A 23,615-nucleotide genomic window follows, 5' to 3' on the forward strand; every position below is an offset into this window, starting at 1 on the left:
TACATCTTTTGTCAGATAACAAAACAGACTGTATGGAATACCTTAAACTTCCCATGAAGTTAATCGATATCTTTACCTCATTGCTTATTTTAAGCCTGACTTATTATGAATAATGCAAAGTTTGTTAACATTTAAAGGTGCACTATGAGTTCCTGCATGGTTTCAGCACAATTTCATTTTTGTCTCAAATCGTAGGCATCTCTCCTTGATCCGCTAGCTGGCTGCCCCCTGAATACACTGTGAAAAAGCCCGGTCTCGGGAGACAACACAGGGGTCGTAAACGTCAAACAAACACTAGAGGCACAGGCTGTGCACCAAAATACAACAAACCACTCCAGCCAATCACCGACATGATAATGACAGTTAGTCAGTTAGTCATGACAGTTACGGAAACATGGAGGGAGGGGCGAGCTTGCTCTGTTTTGTTTTGAATTTACTTGGAACGTCAACAGAAGTGACCATGCAGGAACTCTTAGTGCACCTTTAAGTTTACAACATATGACTCTTGCTCTTGTCTTTCACAAACCGAGGCTGCGGGCCGTATGAAATCTGGCTCAGACTTTGGACATGCCTGTTTTAAGCCTTAAAAGAAAAAGACTGAAATGTCTTTTTGTTTTCTTTTTCTTTAAGTTAAATTGCAGCTAGCAAACAATAAAACAGTGTATTACCACCACGTTATCTGGGCAGACTTTATGTAATAAAGAGTTTATGTAATAATGGAGTCTGGGGGCCGTCCAAAGGGTCCGTGGCACTCTGCCAGGGCGCCTGTGAAAAGTTTTCAGACTCATTCATTTAAATTATAATGATATAAAATCTGTTACTTTTTTTTCCTTTTTTTACAAAAGGCGAATAATGCTTACATTTTTGAATCTATTCTGTTCATAGATCATATTCTATTCTAACTAATTGTGTATTGTTTTAAAAACCGTAATCAGAATCTGTGTTTTTATTTAGCCTGTGTATGCCCTAAGACTGTGTGTGTGTCATGAAATTATCTTAGCACTTCAAATTAGCCCCTTTTCTGTTGATTTGCCTTTTGATATTTTGTTTAGGTACAGTGTTGCTTGCAGCTAGTCGAATTGAATTGGTAGCCTATCCTGTGTTGAGATGGTGCACATACTATCTTTCCAATGCATTTCTCTTGTGTCGTTCTTTCACAAAAGTGTAGAAAACAGGATATGTCAAATTATTCCATGGGACATACATGAAGGGGGTCCCCAGTTTATTTTCTATCTTTAAGAGGTCCTTGGCTGAAAAACAATTGAGAACCTCTGCTCTATATTATCGCTTGCTTTTTGTTCTAGTATCACTGATGACACAATACAGCTGTTGTGATTGATCACAGAGAGTCAGAGTCAACAGAAACTTTTTCCTACACACTTGAACACACAACCAGCATTTTGCAGATGTATCTAAGCGAGCCCTTTTTTTTCCATAAAGGAATGCTAGGTGAAAGGCCAAAACGTTTTAAAATGTATCAAAATGTAATGTGGAGGTTGTCTTGCCCTCTCCCTTTCTGTGTTCCTCCTCCTCTTTTTCTTCTTTTTTAAAAAAAAAAACTTTTCTAAATGTTTCACATTGTTTGCCTTCTCTCACCCCTCCCCTCATCTCCTCCTTGTTCCTGCATTGTTAAAAGTCGTTCTCACGCCATTCTAAGTTGTAAGCCACATTCATTATTGGGGACAACGAGGCAGATCATAAATAAATAAAACAATTTCATGCTTCCTGGTGCACTTCTGAATTCTGAGTGGGAGTAAGACGATTCTCAACTGTCCTTGTTCATCCGACCAAAGCTAGGATGAAATTAGATGAGATTTTGTGTGTGTGTGTGTGTGTGTGTGTGTGTGTGTGTGTGTGTGTGTGTGTGTGTCCCCTCACATGTGCATGCTGTGGGTACAGTTACAAAGAGAAGCCTCCAGGAAGCTCCAGACTGATCAAATGATTACTTAAAGCTTTCTTGTGCCAAGATGATCAAAAAATAACTGATCTTCTCCAAGTGTCAAAGCTTCTACAGTTAAAGCCTTTTTACTTCCACATTTCTTTTTTTGTCAACTCTGACATTAGCCCACCTGAGAATGAGTAAGTACTACATCAGTCATTCATTGTGATTAAAATGAATATGCTGTAACCTCATTTCAAAGGGGTGATGTATCCGCAGTAGCGTTCTAACATCACAATTAAATCATCTGTCACTGTGATCCTTTCAATTATTACTTGAAAAAAAGTGTTATATTTAGGTTTAATGTGTGGTTACAACAGAAGTGGTCCCAGGTCCCAGGAGAAGCCAGTAAATGTAGACTTCAGTCAATTTAAATGAAGAGGTGGTAACACTTTACTTGAAGGTATCGACATAATCGTGACATGACACTGTCATAACTATGACGTGACACTGTCATGAACGTGTCATAAATGTTATAAACAAGCTGTCATTACAAAGACATCCCAAACAAATGTAATGTCAACTTGTCATGACCAAGACAACTTCTGGTAATGTCACTTTGATTAATGTCAAGTTGTCGTAATCAAGACAACCCAAACAATGTCAACTTGTCATGACAAAAACCGAATGACACTTAATGACAGAAGTCATAAACATTTATGACTTGTTTATAACGTTTATGACACGTTCATGACAGTGTCATGTCCTAGTTATGACAGTGTCATGTCACGATTATGTCGATACCTTCAAGTGTTACCGAAGAGGTTAATGACAGCAGGTTTAAAATACCTAAATACTTCATAATAACACCCTGGTGCCATTTACAGTAGCTGTCAAATGTTTATTTTCACTCAGAATACCAAATAAGTAGCCCAGACTGCAGTGACAAGCCAATTTGTTTTTTTTTAAGATTATTTATTTAGCTAAGAAAATATCAGTTTGTTGTGATTTTTTGCTGATTCCAGCAGACTCCGCTTTCTCCACAAGGGAGGTCAGAAATCAGCATCGGCTACCAAAAGCAACCAACTAGAGCTGGCAGAGGTTTAGAGGCATATTTACTAAGAGATGCACAAATTATTACCATGCACAAAACCTAACAAGTACAGCTGTCTCTCTGTTTCTTTGCATTTCCATTGCAATTTCCAATTGAAAAACCTCAAAGGCACAAGCACAGTCCCTAGTGGTACAGATGTGCTTCAAATTAATAACACCAAAAGGTAGAGATCAGATTGTTGCATCCCCATTGTAGTTAAATCGCAAGAGGAAGGGTTGCCTTTGCGGGTATGGCGCGACTCCCTGTAGTCTGAGTTTTCAAGAGATGATAACGTAGGCAGTAGTGTGACTGTAATCTATAATTTCATTTGAAAAAGAGAAAACCTGACACCGAACTTTCTGATGTGCTTTTTTAAAATTCATATTTATTCTCTTTGCCTGTTAATAAATAAGACTGCAGCCATGTGAATTCAGGACATGCCACTTCCAGTCATTTAATTATGTGAGCAGGAGATTGTGTCTTTTTGAGGAATGAGGAATCCAATTCAGTCATGGAGTTTCCGTGCTCTACCCACATGCTTTAGATTTTTAAGAAGTAAAAGCACACTAAACATATTTATCCCATTTAGTCTACCCCCACTAAATGCTTGTGCACATAGAATAGCACGTTTTACACACTTCACAAAGAGTTTAGTTGCAGTCACCTACTTGATAATTAAAAAAACTTCCAAAAGCTTCCAACAATGGGGCTTTACTTTACTTACTTTTTTTATTACCCTTTTTGTTCCATTTTCCTGTTTTTAACTTATTTTTTTTAAGATTTTCACTGCAGATCGAAGCACTCTACTGCTCCCATTTGTTCAAGTGTGCTGTTAGATGCTGTCACCCAGCACCTGTTCTGCTGTAAAACGATTCATAGATTCCACTTATTTTGTCCTATTTCTTTTTGAAAAGGCCATTTATTTGAAAGGAGTTATGGTGTAGGGTGAGGACAGGAGAGAGGAGCCACAGAGATTCAGAAGTCTTTTCTTTTTTTTAATCATACAGTCACACCTGGTTGCATTACGTGAAGGGACTAGATGACACATCATGATGGTTTTAAAAACACTATAATCAGATGTTCAAAGAATATACTCAGCCACATGCAGATTCGGCTCTTGCAGATCTCTTTTGTTTTCCTGCTTGATTGCTGCACAGTCTTAGCCACCAGGACAGCCTTTAAACACTTTTTCTTTTTTAGAAAGAAAGATTAGCCACTCTCCCTCCCACTCTCTTATTCCATTTTCAGCAGACAGTGAATATAATGGTCTCGCCAGTAGCCCTTTGAAAGATTAGACTTTTATGTTTTACGATATACCTGTCCACTCGCATCACCAGCAAAGAGGAAGAATGGGCTGCAGTGGTTAATCGGTGTTTTAAGCCCCCAACGTCTCCTTCCAGGCAGCGCTGCCTGGAAGGCACTAGGATTAGGCTATGGTTATGGTTATGATAAGGTTTGGGTTAAAACGCAGCGCCCAGGATGGGTGCTGCGAGTGGCACGGGCACAAGGGGACCACTGGTGTGATTAAAACACTTAAAAACCTCCTTAAAAAAACGGGTTTGGTTATTTAAAAGCTGTTTAAAAGAAGGCCAGATATTAAAAGCAGGTTAAAAGAACTGCTGGACAGGGTTAGGGTTAGGGTTAGGTGCCTTGAAGTCAACGGTCGCAGCGCTGCCTGGAAGGAGACGTTGGGGGCTTAAAACACCATGGAGCGCTGCAGTGACTGTTGTAACACAAGACTGAAGGGAAGAAAGAGGAACAGTAACGTGGAGGCACATTTGAATGAGCAGAGCCAAGGAAGGCATGACATACGTTTTCAGGCCAAGCATAAACAGGCTCAAAAATGGGATTTCAGGAAATGATACCCTCATGATCACGCATTCTTTTTTTCTTTTCTTTTTTTACCAATCATATGTTGATACATTTTTTTAACATTTGCCCCCACATTAAGAGTTATTGCTTTGTCTACTATAGACTACGTCTACACATATGTGTGACATGGTGTTTTTCTTGCATTACCATCAGTCTTGACAAAGAAAGCATATGTCTATCTAAGTCTTAAGTTTTAAGTTTCATGGACACTGAAAGTCTTAGAGCCCTTAGGCCACAATCAGACAGAGCGTGTTTGCAGGTTGCAGTACGTGAGGCGCACTGCCTTTCTTGTTGAAGACGCTCCGATCACCAGTTGCGTGTTTTTGTTTTTCTTGCTAGGCAACCATCGAATCACCCATCCTCAGCCAACCGTTATTTTGCTGCAGTGGAGTTGAATGACGTCGGGCGTTTTTTCTGCTCTGAGTAGTTTTTTTTTTTAATCGAGGCACTCAGGAAAAAAGAAACGAGGCGCTCAGCAATGCAAAAACAGCGGGCCAAATGCTTCACTCTCATTGAAATAAAGGCTGCTTAAAACGCATTCTGTCTAATCGAGGCCTTGCATCTGTTACTCACCTTTTGTGCATGCTTCGGATAATTTTCGATTTCTTCTGTTTTGATCAGTGAAGTCCTAGACTCTTATTGTCTCAGTGGATTTTAAACTCTTTTTTTATCTTTCATCTTTCATCTCTAGTATTAATAGTAGTAGACCTCCACAGGTCATCAGAGGGATGTGTTCATTTCTCATGCAACACAAAGCTCATACTCTATGTTTCAAGTCAGATGAATACTTTAAAAGCCTTTGGGACACCCCACCCATACCATTGTCTCTCTGTTTTGTTCAGTCCTTGCACATGTGTCCTTCTGTTCTGTACTGTTGGACAAAGCAGATGAATTTTTGCTCTCGGGTCTCCGCTGACTTCACTGTGGTTTCACTCTGCCTTTATGCGCTTTTCTATTCTTTCTCTCTTTCTTCCCTTTCCCCTTTTTACACATTGACTCGAAGAAGGTAACAATGAGATTAACATCGCTCTCTCGAGGGAGAAAGTTGTCTGTCTGCTTTCATCTGTCTCTTATCATCTTCAACGGTCTTTCGGATTTTTAATCATTCATTCAATGAAGGTCGTACTCAGAGATGCCTGTCTGTTTGCTTCTGACTGTGTCTGCATTTGCCTGTGTGCTGTCGGTTTGCGTGCCCTTCTACATGTTTGTTGTTGTGCTTTTTACACAAATTGATTGCATCCTTCATCCGGTACTATATCTTTATGTTTAATCAGACATTCAAGCTTGCAACTGCTGCTTTCCAGTCTATATTGTAATGCCTTGTGTATCTCTGTGAAAAGGGTTTTAATGTAGCTGAAGTGGCAGGCCAGTGTGTTCCCTGGGTGAGTGTGATCCAACAAAGACTGGGTCATTCAACATCACCTGAAAAGCATTGAATTGAATTCTTTTGATCTTTCCATCTGTGCGTCTTTCTCAGTCGACAGGTATTCAGAAACAACATTTATACCTGTCCTTTCATCAGAGACTGAGTGCTTCTCATCATCTGCCTCGCAACAGTTCCCTCAAACATGCTCAGCTTCTGTCTTTGTCCTCACTGTGGTCTTTCACTGAGATGTCATCCTCATCCTCCCTCTGACTATTTACTTTCCATTAGAGTACATGGTGACCTAAAGAAAGCACTTCAATAATAATACTGATAATAGTAGTCCTTATAGTCAGGTTCATTATATTCAGATTTTAACCTTTGTGGGAATTTTTGGGGGATTTGCTAAACTATACATTTTTGGAAAGGTTATTGTATAAGAAGTCAAAAAATCAATGTTGGCATTTGCTCAGATGTCTATATGGCGGGGCAGCCATATTGAAGTTTAAAAAATGGCCGCCGTAAAATTTAAAATTGTAATATCTCGACTTCTGAATAAACTGGAATGTTGATGTGTGGAGATGGCCTCATACATACACGCAGCGGACCGCTGTGGACTTGTGTCGGTTGCACGGACACGCAAGGATTTCCAGAAAAGAGGCTGCATGTGTCTACGACAATGCACGGACCATCGTGGCTGCGAGACCAGTACAAGTCGATACAGACATTACATAGTATACACTAACACCGTGTAATGCCGATGACCTGCTGATGTGCATTCAACCCGCGCTGGACTCGTTCATAATGAATCAGCCGTCACTCTGTGAGTAGAGAATCCAGCCTGCAGTGTAGTTCAGACACTTCACTGATAAACCAGAGATTGGCTTTATAGTCACGGATAGTTAAAGTATAATTAACTTCAGTCTCTGCCAGAGACCCCTGCTTTTAAAAGTAACGTAAAAGTAACGAGTAACGTAAAAAGTTACTTTCCATAGGGGGTAACTAAGTAAAGTAACGGATTACTTTTTTAAGAAGTAACGAGTAACGAGCAAACACTACTTTTTAAAAGTAACTTCCCCAACACTGGTCATATATGACTTTTGCTCCTCAGACTTCTGATATACTGGGATAGTTGTTGTGGAACACACAACATATTATATCCGCTGTGTCATCCCATCAAGAACATTATTTTACAGAGCATCTGATACATGTATAGTAAGTAGCCTATTATCTTAATTTTTACCTCAGAATGTTATATTTCAACAACATATACATTTATGACTGCTGCTAACAGGTCGCTAACATTACTAGTACTTGCCAGGTCAAACCGAGACATCAACCAGAAAGAGGCCATAGGAAACTATGAATTCACTCTGACACCAAGGGTACTGTTTGCGCCTGATGGAACAATTCTGCCATGCCATTACAAGTCCAAGTTAATCCATCTACTTGAGAAGCTGACAAAAGAAGTTGAAGTTGAAATGTCTTTAATGTCCCCAAGGGGCAATTTGGTTCACAACAGGTAGCCAACACATACACGTTCACACAAAAACACATAAAAACATGAGATAATAAATAGATAAGAGCATAAATACACATGTACACTATACGCAAATAAATGAAAAAAATATGTGCTGTGACATGGTCAGGAGACATGCCCCATGAAGACCATCAGCCGCCTCAAGTTGGAAGTTCTACTCACCAAGATGCAATGGATACAGGACTCACAGACCTCACATCTACTGATCAGCCAAGTCGGAAGATAGCACTGGTGGACGGTATGGTGCTTGTGCAGAAGCTGAGCAAAAAACCAGCGACTGTATTGACAGTCAAGGATCTGAGTGGTTGCTTCAATGACAGACTGATGCAACTAACACAAGATTATGATGAAATCATCCTCGTGTTTGACACATATAGGGCAGATTCTCTGAAGACAAGGAAAAGCTTCTATACAGTATCAAATCAGAGTTGACACCAACATCAAACACATCCCAATGAGTAGGTTCCTCTCCCATGACAAGACTAAGAGTGATCTGACTGAATATCTTGCTGCCAAAACTCAGTACAACAAGGGATCCTCCAAGCTGATCATCACATCTGCTTCTGGGATCACTAGGAGCAACAAAGACCTTGTCTTTGAAGAAAACAACCACGCACACACAGACACACTGCTGATCCACCAGGCTGTGCTGGCTTCACAGCGAAACCCACATGATGCACAGTTGGTGTTTTTCTCACCAGATACAGATGTTTTAGTGCTAGTCACAGCAAACTATGATCTCATGTTGAAGAACACGTCCATTTCTATGGCCTCTGGTGTTGTGCAGATTGAACCACCGTGGCGAGCTCTAGGTAAAGAAAGAGCAAAGGCTTTGCCAGCCTTCCATGCATTCACTGGGGCTGACAACACAGGAAGGTTCTCCCGCATAGGCAAGGCAACCTGGCTGCAGGTCTACCTCAAAGCAGATGAAGATATTGTAAAAGCTCTGCAGATGCTTTTGGATGAAGCAGATGTGACAGAAGGAATGCTGTCAGCCCTGGAATCCTTTATATGTGCAGCTTTCTCACCCAAGGGGATCAACATCAAGGCAATCCCTCAACTGCGATGGCATCTCTTCTGCAAACATAGGGCAGAAAGTGACAAGCTCCCTCCAACACTTGGAGCTCTGAAGCAGCACATCTTGAGAGTCCATGTCCAAACAAGAGTATGAGCACAGGCAGCCATTGCTCTGCAGGATCCACAGATGGATCCTCTGCAAAACTGATACTTCAAACACTCGGATGGCATGCTCAAACCAGTGACCACACAGGTCCTCCAAGCCCCAAAGGCCATCCTTGAGTTGGTTCAACGCAAGTGCAAATCTGACTGCTCTTCTGGGAGGTGGTCCTGCAGAGCTAAGGACTGTAAGTGCCAGCTAGAAACTGTCTTATTAAAAAGGTTGCTTAATCATACTGTGGTCTAAATGTGCATGTTGATAGTTCCAGAACATTTGCTAATTTTAAACTCTTCAATAAAAGGAACTCCAAGGTACCTGACCAACTGCTTGTGATGTAGTAGTTTTTGGTCCACCAGCCGAATGGCTAGTGAATGTTCACATTTGACAAGCCACTCTATAGATTACCATTGCTTTTTTTTGGCTGGTGAGTGAAGCAAATCTACCAGCCACTTGCATACTTTACCAGCATTTGGCTGGTAGATGGTGCTAATTCTGAACCCTGCCCATATTGTGGATGTATTTCAACGGGATGATAAAAAAACATGTTTTTTGAGGAACATGGAATATTAAATGCGAGCAACTTTTCATTACAATGATATTACAAGAAAACAACCACACCGACCCACTTATGTATCTATGGGTTAATGTGGTAAAGTCTTGTAGCTTTGTAACTGACACCATTGGATTCTCTGACCCTGAAAATGTGGGTTTAGCAGTTAAAATCAACATTCCAGCTTATTCAGAAGCCGAGATATTACAAATTAAAGTTTTACGGTGGCCATTTTTTTAAAATTCAATATGGCCGCCACACAGACATCTGGGCAAATGCAAACATTGATTTTCTGACTCCTTATACAATAACCTTTCCAAAAATGTATAGTTTAGCAAATCCCCAAAAAATTCCCACAAAAATATATAGTGAACCTGACTATTAGTAGGGCTCGGACGATATACCTTTGTCCCGATTCGATTCTTTCATGATACTTGGGTGCCGATTGGATATATATTGTGATTTTCATTTATTGCCATTCTGGAAGCATTGCGATTCGATAGTATTGAGTATTGTGATTTTCTTTTCTTTCGTTAACAAAAACAAAAGTTGAATAAAACACTTCTAGAGACAATATATCACAAGACAATTCTAAAAACTAATTATTTTCTAAAAAGAATGCACATCACATGTCAGTCAGTCTGACATTTATTTGTAAAGAAGTACATAACATGGATTTTCTTTGCTGGAAATGGATATGATGTCAGCGTCAGCGTTACGGTATTTAGGTAAATCATTAGTAAAAAAAAAATATATATACAGTATATTGATTCCAGGGAAAATAATTGATTTTAAAAAATCATCACAAAAAAATCACGATGCATACGATTTTTGATTATTTCTTTTCACCACTAGTCCTTAGTCATTAGAAGGCGATTTCTTCTTAGCGTTGGAAGTAGAAACCCCTTCTTATATATGATTCTCTTAACCTTAAAGCGTTACTCTTGCAACTGGCAGTTTAAGTAATGGTTCAAATCAGTGATATCCTGACTTTTAGTTCTTGAGTCAAGCTTCGAAAACTCTGCATCATTCAACTGAATAGCATTAATCAGACCTTCTGTTTATTTGGCCTCCTCTTCCCTCATGGTCTTGCCAATTATTTGAATTCTCAGGCCTAAAGGCATATTCACATTATTGCAAAAAATCTCCTTGTGCATTATTGTGTATGTATGTACAGTATGTGCGTGTGACGACTGTGCAGATGTTGGGTGGGGGTGCGGCAAAAATTAAAATTTGTTGAACTTTGACCCAAGCTGTTCTGACCACTGCTTGAACTGAAAGATGGACAAAAACGTGTATTTCTCAATTTCCAGAACTGTACAATAATAATTAGGCCCTTATATCGAGACCAGACAAAAAAGACATGGAATATCAGCATGCAGATGCAGCCATCAGATTTCTTAGAAAAACACTGTGTGAGACTCTGAAACGCAGCAATCGACTGTTAGACACATTAACATTGTAGTGAAGGTGGCTCTGAGCTAAAGACCATTTCCAGAGTGGTAAATACTGCTACAAGAAATGCAGAACGTGTGTTAATTAGGTGGGGTGCCCCTTTAACTATAACTATAATGGTTCTTATCCACCCCACAGTCAAACCAGACCCGCCGGAGCGAGTGACGGCAACCCCGATCCGTTTCAACGCCCGGAGGCTGGAGGTGTCCTGGCAGAGCCCCGCCACCTGGCCTGACATCGACAACTTCCCTCTGAAATACTTCCTTCGATACCGGCCACTCATCCGAGAGCAGTGGCAGCATGTGAGTAGCGCTGTGTGTGTGTGCGTGCGTGCGTGCGCCTGCTTGTGAGAAACATTCACACAACCCTACAGTTTGGCATTTGTTTTCTTGAGGTTACGATTCAACACATGAAACTCCAGTGAAAAAAAGAAAACATGGACATTAATTACATTGTTAAAAGGAACTCCGCACTTACAGTATGAGTAGCATAGTTTGTTCTGAAATCTTGTCCAAAAATCTGTCTGACACATGTAAGACATAAGCCAAAAGTAAAGGGAGTTATATACGGTAAAGAGTGTTTGTTCAGACACAGCTCTATTACCGAAAGCTTTAAGTCAACATTGAAAAACACCTGTTAGATTATGAGTCATTATCTGCTATTTGAAAACCTCTGGTGAGCCAACTTATTTCTTCTCTGGGAGTGGTGTTCCAAAAAAAAAAAGATTGGCCTTCATCCATTTAGCAGATTTAGTTTCCCCTCATTGCAAAGAAATATTCCTCGAAAGGAAATGGTGAATTTTCTAGAAGCAGGGTAGATTGTCTTTTAACAATTACAATTTCACAATTTCACCAAGCACTCTTGGCTTATCATAAACATTTTTTTAATCATCTGTAGAAATATATAGGGATGTTGTTTTGAGATAAATAAAAAAAAATGCTTTCTCCAGAGAGATGCCTGAAGTGAAATGGTCCAACCTGTGGCCGTTTGAGTTTGATCCCTCGTCAGACAGACAAACTCGCTCAGCTTCTTTGGTCTATGTTATTGTATCTGACTGTTTCTTGTGGGTTCAGTTCCCTCAGGGCTTCGTATAGTAAAAGCATATGTGTCCACTATAGGATTCCTGGGATGAAAGCTCCCTCTACTAACGTCTAACATTGCAGTGTTATTATCGTGCCTGTCAATGGTTCGCAAAGGTGTTGTTCCAAGAACTTGGGTTACGTACTCTCACATGGAAACACACACATATGAATTATAGACCTATACACATTTTCTTTTTTCAGTCTTTCTCTCACTCTTTCCATCCCTGTATGTATCCTTCAACAAGTGTCTCTGTCTCTGTCATTACCTCACTCAAGATTTCCATTGTTTGTTATATCCCTCTGTTCTCACCAGCGGTGGAGGCAGTATTCAGATCCTTTACTTAAGTAAAAGTACTATTACCACACTGTAAAAAATACTCCGTTACAGGTAAAAGTTCTGCATTGAAAATGTTAGTAAATGTAAGTAAAAGTATGTAAGTATCATCAGGAAAAAGTACTAGATGCAGAAAACTCATTTTAGAAACTGGAAACGATCCAAACATTTCCGTGTTTAATGGTCTAATCATTTCAGCTGGACATGTAGGCCGTTATATTGTTGGGTATTTTAATTTATAATGAAACATCGTATTTTATAAACTACATGTGTTTTGTGTGCAAACATCTTAATCTGTAAAGTAACTGGTAACTAAAGATGTCAGGTTAATGGAGTGGAGTAAAAAGTACAGTATTTCTCATTTCACATCTTTCCTTTATAACAGCTGCTCACTTTCTCTGGATTGAACCATTGCGGTTTACATGGGGTTATTTGTATGTATTGTTTGTGTCATTTGTTCAGTATATAATATATCAATGTTTCCATCTAACGAAGCTGAACTAAAGATGTGAATGCACCTAAGGTGATTAAACCCTCAAGACATTCTTGATTTTAATTCTCCCCCTAATTAGGCTGCTTTCAGGCCCTTCACAGTGCTGCACTTAGGGCTTACTGTTTCTAATTGATCAACAGCATATTAAATACAAGAGTTATTGATTAAATGTTTGAAGTGATTTATGAAGTAAAAGATTGAACTGGTTTCTTGCTTCTCAAATGTGAAGATTTGCCCAGTTTTAAGTGTTCAAAGAAAATACTCAAACGGAATGTGTTATTACAGCCTGCGAGAACTTGGGATAGGCATGTGGCATTTTTTCGGACATTTTAGAAGAGAGACGAAATATACATGGACTGATAAAAACACAACAGCAGTACAACTGTACTTACTTTTCCAAACATTGCTCTCAAACATGTAAATACTCCAATGTTATCTAGCTACATGTTAGATCCTTGCACAAACCTTTAGTCACACAAACTCACATGTGAAGACGTGTACATTCAATCTCTCTGTCTTACACACACACTCACACACAGCGGTTGGAAAGAAGAAAGTTATAATAGTGCCACAGATCTTTGTGGTATAAATTGATGATTAAACCTGACACACACTCTCAGTTCCCCTTCTCGCCCTCACCACTAATCAATCAATATGTGAACTGGTGCATGACGTGAAAGGTGGGAAACCTTAAGTCAATATTTGTATGGGGTAAGAACACATCATTTGGAAATTACATGAATTCAGTTGATGACAGCTGAAAAACCGCAGGCTTTTTGGCTTTTGCAGTGTTCTTTGATGAATGTCTGCGTGGTCATGGTTTTCATTTTTGTAGCAGTTAAGTGTGGTTTTCAGAAGGGGCAATTCTGAATCACCTCTGGACTTCCGCCCCTTTCATTAGGTGTTGGTTAACAATGTTGGTGGTGTTCTCAGTCCTGCAGAAAGTGTGCAATCTCGTTAATGGATAAATAATTGTCTAACATGAACACAATGTCAGACTGTTAAAGTGAAAATTAAATGGCAATTTAGTCAATTGAGACTCTGAACATGTTTTCCTTCTTATAGCCATTACTGTCATTCCCATCTTTTTTTGTGGGCTAGATTTATGCTACAAAAGAAATAACATTAAAGTGCTCCTATTATGCTTTTTGGCTTTTCCCCTTTCCTTTGTTGTGTTATATATCTTTTTGTGCATGTAAAAGGTTTACTAAGTGAAAAGCCCAAAGTCAACCCCAAAGGAACTTACCATCTCCAACAGAAAACACTGTTCACAAACTGCTCCAAACAGCTCTATTGTAGTCCAGCCTTTACTTCCGTGACGAACGTGCGTCACTTTGTAACACACGTTATAATGCTCGCCTAGGCTAGCTGCAAGCGTGGCACTCCCTCATGCTTCTGACTAGCTTGTAGTGCTAACCTAGCTACGGCGCATGTGCGGCTCCCAACAAAGATGGGACAGAATGAGATGCCTCACACCCAGCTAAAACAGAGAGCTCAACGCACAGGGTGAAAAGAGGAGCTGCAGCAATGTGCAGTACAACAAAAATATGGTGTTTTTTGAAAATTAAACCATGTAAACCTATTCTGATATAACCTCTAAATACAATTATGAACCTGAAAATGAGCATAATATCAGCACTTTAAAACCCTCCTGGCCCTTTCTGTTAACAAACCCAACATACCATTGCATGTGCATTTTTCATTTAGGCATATAATGGTGTTGCCATGTTATGAACACTACATAATACATAATAATTACAGCTGATCATGGCTGAATGTACTGCAGATTGCATGTTTAATGACTATAGTAGCACACTGTTGTAGAAAACATTTGAGTTTAAAGCTGTCAATCTGTGGTATAAATCATTAAGTGGAGTTAAATGAGGTTGCCAAAATGAGACACACTGTTTATCGGCCCCATATTAACTCCATTAAGTATAGCCTCAGATGGTGAATACTAATTGAAGTGGTTAGTATTGCTTAAGAATTCACCTTTAATGTGTTTAGACAACATGGCTGAAATGTGTCTTGAGTCAGAAATGAAAGCGGCGGTGTGATCCCATTGAACTTCAGAGGAAACCATCCATCCTCCTGAGGAATGAAGAGACAGCTGGGCCAGATGCTTATAGTGACGGAGATTCAGACAGAAGGAGGAAAGTGAGGAAAAGTTTTTTGGTAGAGATGAATGATCGCATCAAAGATGGAAAAGAACGTGAATGGATAGCAGACCCTGGTAGACACAGTAAAGAGAAAGAAGCAGTATAAGTGGGATAGACATTAATAGATAGCATTTGGGCTTAAGTTATGGAGTGATAACGGTGATTGAAATGTAGACTCATGCATATCCCCGGATGAGTGACAAAGAATGGGATTGAGAAAAGGAAATTAAGATGTAATGTCAAATAAAGCACATAAGCCTGAGTCTACATTATTTGATTATAAAAACTGAAAGAAGATTGGATGGTGGATGAGAGAGGTATGGCGAGAAAAAGAGAAATGCTCATATGGAGAGGAGCATGATTAAATGTACGGAGCGATCGTCAGCCTCGAAATGGACTGATAAATGGATAAAAGTGCGAGAGGCGAGAAGAAAAAAGGGAGCACTAAAGGATTCTTTGAGAGTGAAGTTTATAAGCTATCAGTTACAAGGTGTTTCCAGTTAAAGGAAGATAGATGAATAGTTCAAGGGAAGAAAAGAGAGAGGACTGAAAAAAAACCTATGGAATATGTTAAGCCATAAAATCTTGGGTAATCAAAAAAATTCACAACTACACACTTTACATATATATGACCATTAGAATAGTGATGTACTCTTCTCGCTGAGGTGTAGCAACTCCAACTAAACAGTGAGCTAAACTCTCTCTATTCATGAACATGAAGAAATCCTGAATTCTTTGTATGCAGATTTATTTTCTTCACATTGTGCTGAATCCATACATATGAAATGAGTGATGAGAGACGAGAGAGTGAAACTAGGAAACAAACCGCAAAATACTGTAATTCACTAAGCCATCTACTTTTCATGAACATTACTTTTACAGCATGAAATCAATATGCTTACAAGTTAACTTAGTCAGAACAAGGATTATGTACATACAAGCGATGCTTCTGCTGGGGAGTCAACGGGCAGAATGCATTTTACCTGGCCTAATGACTGTCTGCATTTCTTAACCAGTCTGCCGTTTCTAATGCATCTCTAATGTGGTGAATTCTAACGTGGTTTTCTACTTCCGGTTTTAGCTCAGTAAACAAACGTCAAAATAAGAGTCTGCATGATACTGAAAGAAGAAATACCGAAATTACCCTTTGAGTAATTAAAAAGGCTAATTTGGTCCATGGAAACACTGATGGACGACGATGTCTTTCCTTTAGGCTGAGGCTTCAAAGAGTCTAAAACATAACATGGCCGGCCTGCCTCCTGTAATTCAGTAAAAGAACGTCACATTATGTCTGTGTAATAAACTGTGATTTAAAGATGATAATTATCAAAGACGCAAAAGAATCGGCACATGAAAATACATCTGCATGCCTGTAAATGTTCAGTGAATTGTTCTGTTTCCCATGGCCTTGTGTTGTTTCCATCCCACCCTTACGCTCCCTTCACTGAGACATGAACTCAAACTCTCACTGCAATTAAATCAATGGTCCAGTAACTTTGATAAGAACAATTTCAGATTGCTCAATATTCTCTCCGTGGTATGAAAACTGCATCTGCTGCACTGTAATTGCCCTTTGGGGAAGATGCTAAACTATTGAGAACTTGCACGTTTCCATACAGACAGAAAACAGCCATATGCAGACAGAAATGCACATCCAGATGCATATACACTCTTAAATGCTGGTACGCATATAAACACATGTATGCATTGTGCACACACACACACATACACATTCTTGTTCTGCTAATTACAAAGATAAATATACATGCAAATGTGATCCAAGCAAAACACGCATATGCATGAGGGCACATGTGAAAACAAAGAACACACACAGTCACAGATTCTCCGTATTGCGTTAACAGACATTCAACGCATGCACAAATAGCACACTGAAAAAAAAATCTCCATCCCATCAAGTCATTACTGAGTCTTAAAAGTCTGCCAAAAAGATATTAAAAGTTGATTTGTATTGCAAATAAATTAAAATAATCGTACTACGCTGGACGATTGTTCAGTTGTTCCAAAGAGAACACAATGGCTTCTTAGTATTTGAGATTATGTTCTATTTTCACAGTGCATGCACAGACCTACACTGTACATCTGCATTGTCCGCCCACAGGCTGACCATGCACTGCCACACCCACACATACTGTATGTACATAAAGGGCAGAAAAGTTTAAACGTTAAGTGTTTTATGATGTGAGAGACACAAATCCTCAGAGAAACTGAGGGACACAATTAACGCAGCCGGAGCAGAGAAGTTTAATCTGTGTTCGCTTGGTCAACACGGTTTAGCCTTGCAATTATTTATTCATACCACTTTCTTTTCTCATTTGTCCTTCTGTTTGACATGCTGCATCCCCCTTCCATCCATCCTTCTCCCTCATTCCCTCCCCCTCCCACCTCACTTTCTTTGTCGCTTTTTCTCCCTCTATCATTTTCCTATGAACTATCCTCTTACTCTTCGCTTTATCTCCCCATCTGCTATTCTATGTAATAATAGTCTTTGTATGATTGCCAAAAGTCCCTCTCATCCTGCATGCACTTAGTTGAATCAATAGTGAGCCTGTGTTTGTGTGTTTGTTTGTGTACTTGTAAGTAGATTCACAGAGATATGCTGTATGTGATTGTGCATGTGTGTGCCTTTTGTCATGGTTGTGTGAGTGGTGGATAACTGTGTGTGTATGTACTGTATGTTTTTGTGAGTAACTTTGTTGTCATGGCAATGGAAAAGCAGAGATTGACACTGAATGACTTGACATTGAATGTCATAAAAGATGAACAGTGGCTCTGATTCCGTTCTGTTCATCTTTTACTCTCACCTTTTCACCTCCCCATCCCCATCCCTTTCGAACACTAGCAACCACTTTTCCCTCTTTCCACAGTTTTACCATCCCCGACTCATTCATTCATCCATCCATCCAATACGCCAGCCATCCACCTCGTAAGCCATCCATTTGTATCAATGGGTGCACATGATAAATGTTTAGACCTTGTTTGGGGGAAAACATCCCATCTAAAAGACACTGCCACAGACAGATCATTTATCATATCTTTCTAACACACACACACACACACACACACACACACACACACAGGGGACTGATTTAGCCCTGTCACATGTAAAATTCATCATAATTTCGCTCTGCTGTCAAAGTGCATTAAAGTTAAATTGTACTGTTTTCTTTACATTGTATACACACAAAGATGCATACTGTAGATCTGTTATGGGCTGTTTAGATACTTTTGACAGAATTTAATAAAGTATACATGCATCCTTTTATATAAATCTGATTTTTGTTCTCATTGTATTAGCCAAAAGGGAAGTAACAAAAGAACAGGGGGCTTAGAAAGAAAAAAGAAAAAGACCAACATGAAAGGACACTATATGGTAGAGGTATCATACATGTCACCCATTTAGGAAAGAGTTACCTTATCCTGTGTGTGTTTCCCAGATTATATATATCAGTGGAATCTCTTTGTGGTGCTTTGGAGGTCTTACTGTGTAAGGGTAAATAGAGATGAATGGGGCCACTGCCCTCTCCTCTGTCTCTATTGATTTCTGTATCACCATGTCAATCCTCTGGCTTTCATACACACACACTATTATCTGATCCGAGATTTCAAGACACTAGCATACCACTGTAGGCTTGTGTCTCATGGCCAATAAAGTTCAGATAGAATGAACCACGCAGTCACCAAATGAAACATGAAAGTTGCCAAAGCTTGTTAAAAACTGACCATTTGATTTAGATTTTTCCCCCACATAAACACAGCAAGGAGGAGATTTTAAAACAGTTCCTGCAAGCCTAACCATGTGGCATGTGGGTGCAGTGTGTTGAGTTACAAATTTTTTGCATTTTTAATAATAATCTACACCAGTTGCTTTTAATACTGTACTTGAACAAAAAAAAAAAACTGCCTGCATAGGGAAAATGCATTGGTCATTCTAAAAAAAAGTCTGCCTAGGAAAAGTATTGCTTGTATTTAACATGGGTTAACAGGATTACAGGGCATCTAAATGTTACACTTAATGAGGCATGTTTTGAAAAATGTGTAGAAACTTTCTTTTTTTTTTAGCCAAAGGCAACAACTTCTGATGAGCTATACTAGCTGCCATTTACCACCACCACTCTCTTTGGAGGACTGTGGTTCAGCTGGCGCACAGCAGTTTCACCACTCATCATGTTCTGTCAGCTTCAGCTTTTATCATGAATCGTTCTGTGGGCAGCAACATAAGTGTGTGTGTGTGTGTGGGGGGTGTAAGTGAGTAAGAGGCCGATGAATCAATTTGAGGCTTTCTGACAAATGATTCAAATAAGGAGAGTGTTGAGCAGAAATAATCATTTAGAGCTCCTCAGCAGCAGTACACATATTATGCACCGCACGCTGTGCTGTAGCTAGCTGTTTTGATTGGATTTCATTCTCTTTCATTTTTTTCTATCCAGCTATTACACTGCAACATCTATAACAATTAAGGCTACTTGTCATTTGTCTTAGGGGTTTGATTATCTGACAAAACAGCACTTGATTGAAGCCACTTAGAAGTCCTGGATGTCAGACTTTCTGCTCAGCAAGTCAACACAGCATCATTTTCAAAGCTTAGTAATAGTTGGCAAAAAATCGTAGATCTAAACAACTCCCAGTCAAAGCCCAGTCCATTAATCCAAACACAATATTTCCATCAAATTTCAGATAAATGTATTGTAATTTCATACAGCCAGCAAACTAAACCTCTAATTTATTTTAGGCTACATTGCCAGAGCTAAATTATTACAAAAGTAAGCATTGACAGGGTAACAATATCTCAAGCAGAGGGTATAGCTTCCACACAGTTTCCACCTCCTAACTGCAAGTGTCATTGTGCACAGCACTGTACCTCAAGTCTGCTTCCAGTGTGCAAGTTAGATGTGTATGAATGTGTGCAAGTGGGTTAATGTGAGACTTTGTGAAGCGCTTTGCAATGTTCTTGGCGTAAATAAGCTATGTAAATGCAGTCCATTTATAGTACCATTATTTGCTTTGTAAACCACTGACAAAGAAACTAAAAGTTATCCATTCACAAATGCATTATCTATTCCCACTTATCCTGTGGAGGCTCACGCATTACATTACATTACATTACATGTCATTTAGCTGACGCTTTTATCCAAAGCGACTTACAATTGCTATATATGTCAGAGGTCGCACGCCTCTGGAGCAACTAGGGGTAAAGCGTCTTGCTCAGGGACACATTGGTTGATGTATCGCAGTGGGAATTAAACCCAGGTCTCCCACACCAAAAGCATGTGTCATATCCACTGCGCCATCACCACCCCACGCGAGGTTGAGGCCTAACTCACATTGAGCGAAAGCATGTTTTTGTCGTCTTTTCATGCATATACAGTATATTTTTTGTTTTACTAAATAAGCTTCATCTGTTCATATATCCATCAATTTTAAAGTTGTTACAGAAGGGAAAGAAGGAAGAATGGGATCAATTCTAAATATAATATATAAATAATATGTATCTTTCACGACTTGTTCATGTTTGACATTCTTGACATGCGGTGGCTGTGACTGTCTAATGTTGAGACACATTCACCGCCGGCGTGTTGTTAAGACTGCCATGTGCTTTCAAGGGTGCAAGGTCTAGTTCGGGATTTTTGAAATGGCTGGGGGGTTTAGCTTCCTTTTACTGTAATTGCTGCTATGGTGATTGGGGCATCAAAGAGAGAAATACTGTTTGAGAAATTACCCCTGGACCTGCCGTTTCTGTGCGTGTGTGTGTGTTCTCAAATGGGAGGAGTGTGCGGCGAAAAAATGGGAGCTGTCAGTCAACCTAATGAGACCAACCTTCTCAGTGCACACACATACACACACATAGTGCCATCGGGCCAGTGGAAGTGCCATATAATTGGGTTTCCTTTCCAGGACAACAGACATGCTCACTGGATTAGATCTGACCACCGACGCCAATTCTCTCCATGTCTCCCTCTCTCTGCTTTTCCTACTCTTTTTTGCTTTCTCCGACTGTCTCTTTTTTGCATCCCTCTTTTTCTCCCTCTTTTCTCATCCTCTTCCCTATTCTTCTCTTCTCTATTCTTATGTCTTCTTCTTCTCTCTGTTTATCCGTCTGTCTACTATTGTCTTCCTTTATATGCCTTCCCTCTTTTATTCCTAGTGTTCTGCTTATCTCATTGTACTTTCTATCTCTGACCTACATGTTTGGTGCTTTATCCCATATCATATATGTCTAATATAGATTGTATATGACAAAACATATGATACTAATCCCCCTGATGGAAGTTATAATTCAAATATGTAATGAAATTTATTGGACTTATTGGACCCCTAGGATGACCTGCCTTTGGCTGTAATAATAAGGGCCAGTTGGAGTTCATTCATTACTTTGAATTACACAACATCACAGTAAATGTATACTTGCAGTAGATAAAATGAGATTAAATGGTATTGATCCCGGTGGGAAAGTTATGTGAGGTTATTGCAACAGTAAACACAAGTACAAGATTGATTAATGATTAAAGAAGGCACAAGAAAGGGGGTTGTACTGTAATATTGTGAGGGGGAATGACTCAAAAAAGAGAGGAGAGAAAGGAAAGGAGATGAAAGGAGAGGAGGGAAATAAAAAGTATGTGTGAAAAAAAAAGATTGCTTCTTTTTGTCACAGTTCCTTATGCAATCCCTGAGGAATGTTCACATCTCCTCTCTCTGCCCCTCTCATTGTCTGAATTTGTGTAGAGGCTCTTAGGGAGTGTGTGTGTGTGTGTGTGTGTGTGTGTGTGTGTGGGTGTGTGGGTGTGTGGGTGTGTGTGTGTGTGTGTGTGAGAATTTCTAAAGCTTCTCTGAAACAATAATTCAAGAAATTAGTCAAACTCAACTCATTATGATAAATGTTACTTCATCATTCTTATTTTCATTGCCCTTTTCAAGAATCTTTTATTTTATTTCATAATGACATTTTCCCAGTAACACTTTTTATTTCATAACGAAACGTTTTACTTCATAATGTCACTTTGTTTGACTTCTCACCTTTCAGTCAATCACATGCTGCTCCTGCTTCTTAAGCAAGAAAGCCCAACACCTGCTACGGTATTTAGCCAGTTAGCCCCTGCTAGCTAGATCACCAACAATGTCAAAGTCATTCTGAATCAACTATGAAACTGCTGCTGTAAATTATCAATACACAGACACAGAAAGTAGCAACTCCTCTAATTTATTTAGCTCACCAAGGCTGCTGATACAACTTACCAAGCCAGCTTACTAGCTAGACGCAGTTGTGAGCTGGTTTTATTAGCATCAAAGTGAAGAGCAAGTGTTAGCCAGTGTTAGCAGTGTTAGCTAGCTTGTGTTGGTTAGTGTAACCACAGAGCATTGGTCTGTCTGTCTTTTTGCTCTAAAGTCAGTTGTGTGTCGCTCTCTGTGGAACATCTTTAGAATAAAAGTGCTATTGAGGTAACTAGAATTAACCAGCTAACGTTAGCTGCTGCTTTGTGTTATTGTTTCTACTTTACAGCTGTTGAACTGTGTTTAGGGAGGAAGCAACAATGAATTTTCATGCATGTTCAAAGGGTTAGAAAATCCATGTGTGCTGCCTCTCATGTGGATTCCTGCATTAATACCAGGCCAACACCTCTGTGTTCTCCAGTTCATCGTCAAACATTAATGCTCACATATGCTGTTTACAATGAACAGACATATGGTGTTTATGCAGGATAATTACTTTCAAAATAGACCATTTTGTGGTAATTCCATTTTGGTAGAATCTTTTTTATTATCATATTATAACTTGGGGTTAGTGAATACAGTATATTTATACTGAGTCAATGGGACATGATTATGGTAAGGTAAATATTTGTGTGTGTGTGTGTGTGTGTGTGTGTGTGTGTGTGTGTGTGTGTGTGTGTGTGTGGGGTTGTGTATGCCTGCTTTCCTTTCCGTGTCAGTGTGTGTGGATGAGTCACACACGTGTCCCTAAAAAGTGTGTATAGGCCCTACAGTACAATACACCAGCCCTACAGACACATGTGAAGCAATACGCACACAGAGAGAGCAACAAGTAAACATACATCATTTCACCACCACTGCCACAACACAGGCTTGGTCTTGCAGTGTGAATGATCTGACAGTGTCTTTTGGCAGCAATAGCTGCAGCCTCTCCAAAATGTATCACCTCCTCCCATCTATCTCCCGTCTTCCCTCCCGCATTCTCTGTGCCTCCCTCCCCTACCCCCTCCCTCTAGTACGTGATATTAAGTGCTGCTCACAATTCTCTCTGTTTAGCGACTTGGCAACACAGCAACACATCCATCTCTCTGGGAGTGTTTATCTGCAAGCTGTTTACTCTATATACTCCTCCACATATACAGTAGTAGTTCACATACATGTGCACGCACCAGTTCCAGATCAGCCTTGCAAACACAAACAACAATGCGACAGACATGTACTGACATGAATTTTAATATATGCATACAAAGAAACAAACAAAAATGTATGGAGGAATATTTTCACAAAGATGTATTTTCTTTTTTTACAAACACATGGAATGCAAGCACACACAAAGAAGCACACACACACATGCAAAAATATAAAGGCACATGCAAAGAATTTACATGAAC

At 39.6% G+C, this 23,615-nt stretch overlaps 1 protein-coding gene and 1 long non-coding RNA gene across 3 annotated transcripts in view; both read left to right on the forward strand.

Annotated features, from left to right (window-relative positions):
* LOC116045153 overlaps positions 1-23,615 on the forward strand; it is an 810,130-nt gene that overhangs the window by 299,637 nt on the left and 486,878 nt on the right. The gene's annotated exons all lie outside the window — the stretch shown is intronic.
* Positions 1-23,615, forward strand: part of cntfr (ciliary neurotrophic factor receptor) — a 268,851-nt gene that overhangs the window by 230,152 nt on the left and 15,084 nt on the right. For both annotated transcript variants that reach the window (XM_031292668.2, XM_031292666.2), the window contains one exon: positions 11,068-11,231. In XM_031292668.2, coding sequence (XP_031148528.1) covers positions 11,068-11,231 — 164 coding nt within the window. The remainder of the gene's footprint in view (positions 1-11,067; positions 11,232-23,615) is intronic.

This window comes from Sander lucioperca, chromosome 14 (assembly GCF_008315115.2).
Source record: "Sander lucioperca isolate FBNREF2018 chromosome 14, SLUC_FBN_1.2, whole genome shotgun sequence".
In the NCBI taxonomy this organism is placed as follows: domain Eukaryota; kingdom Metazoa; phylum Chordata; class Actinopteri; order Perciformes; family Percidae; genus Sander; species Sander lucioperca.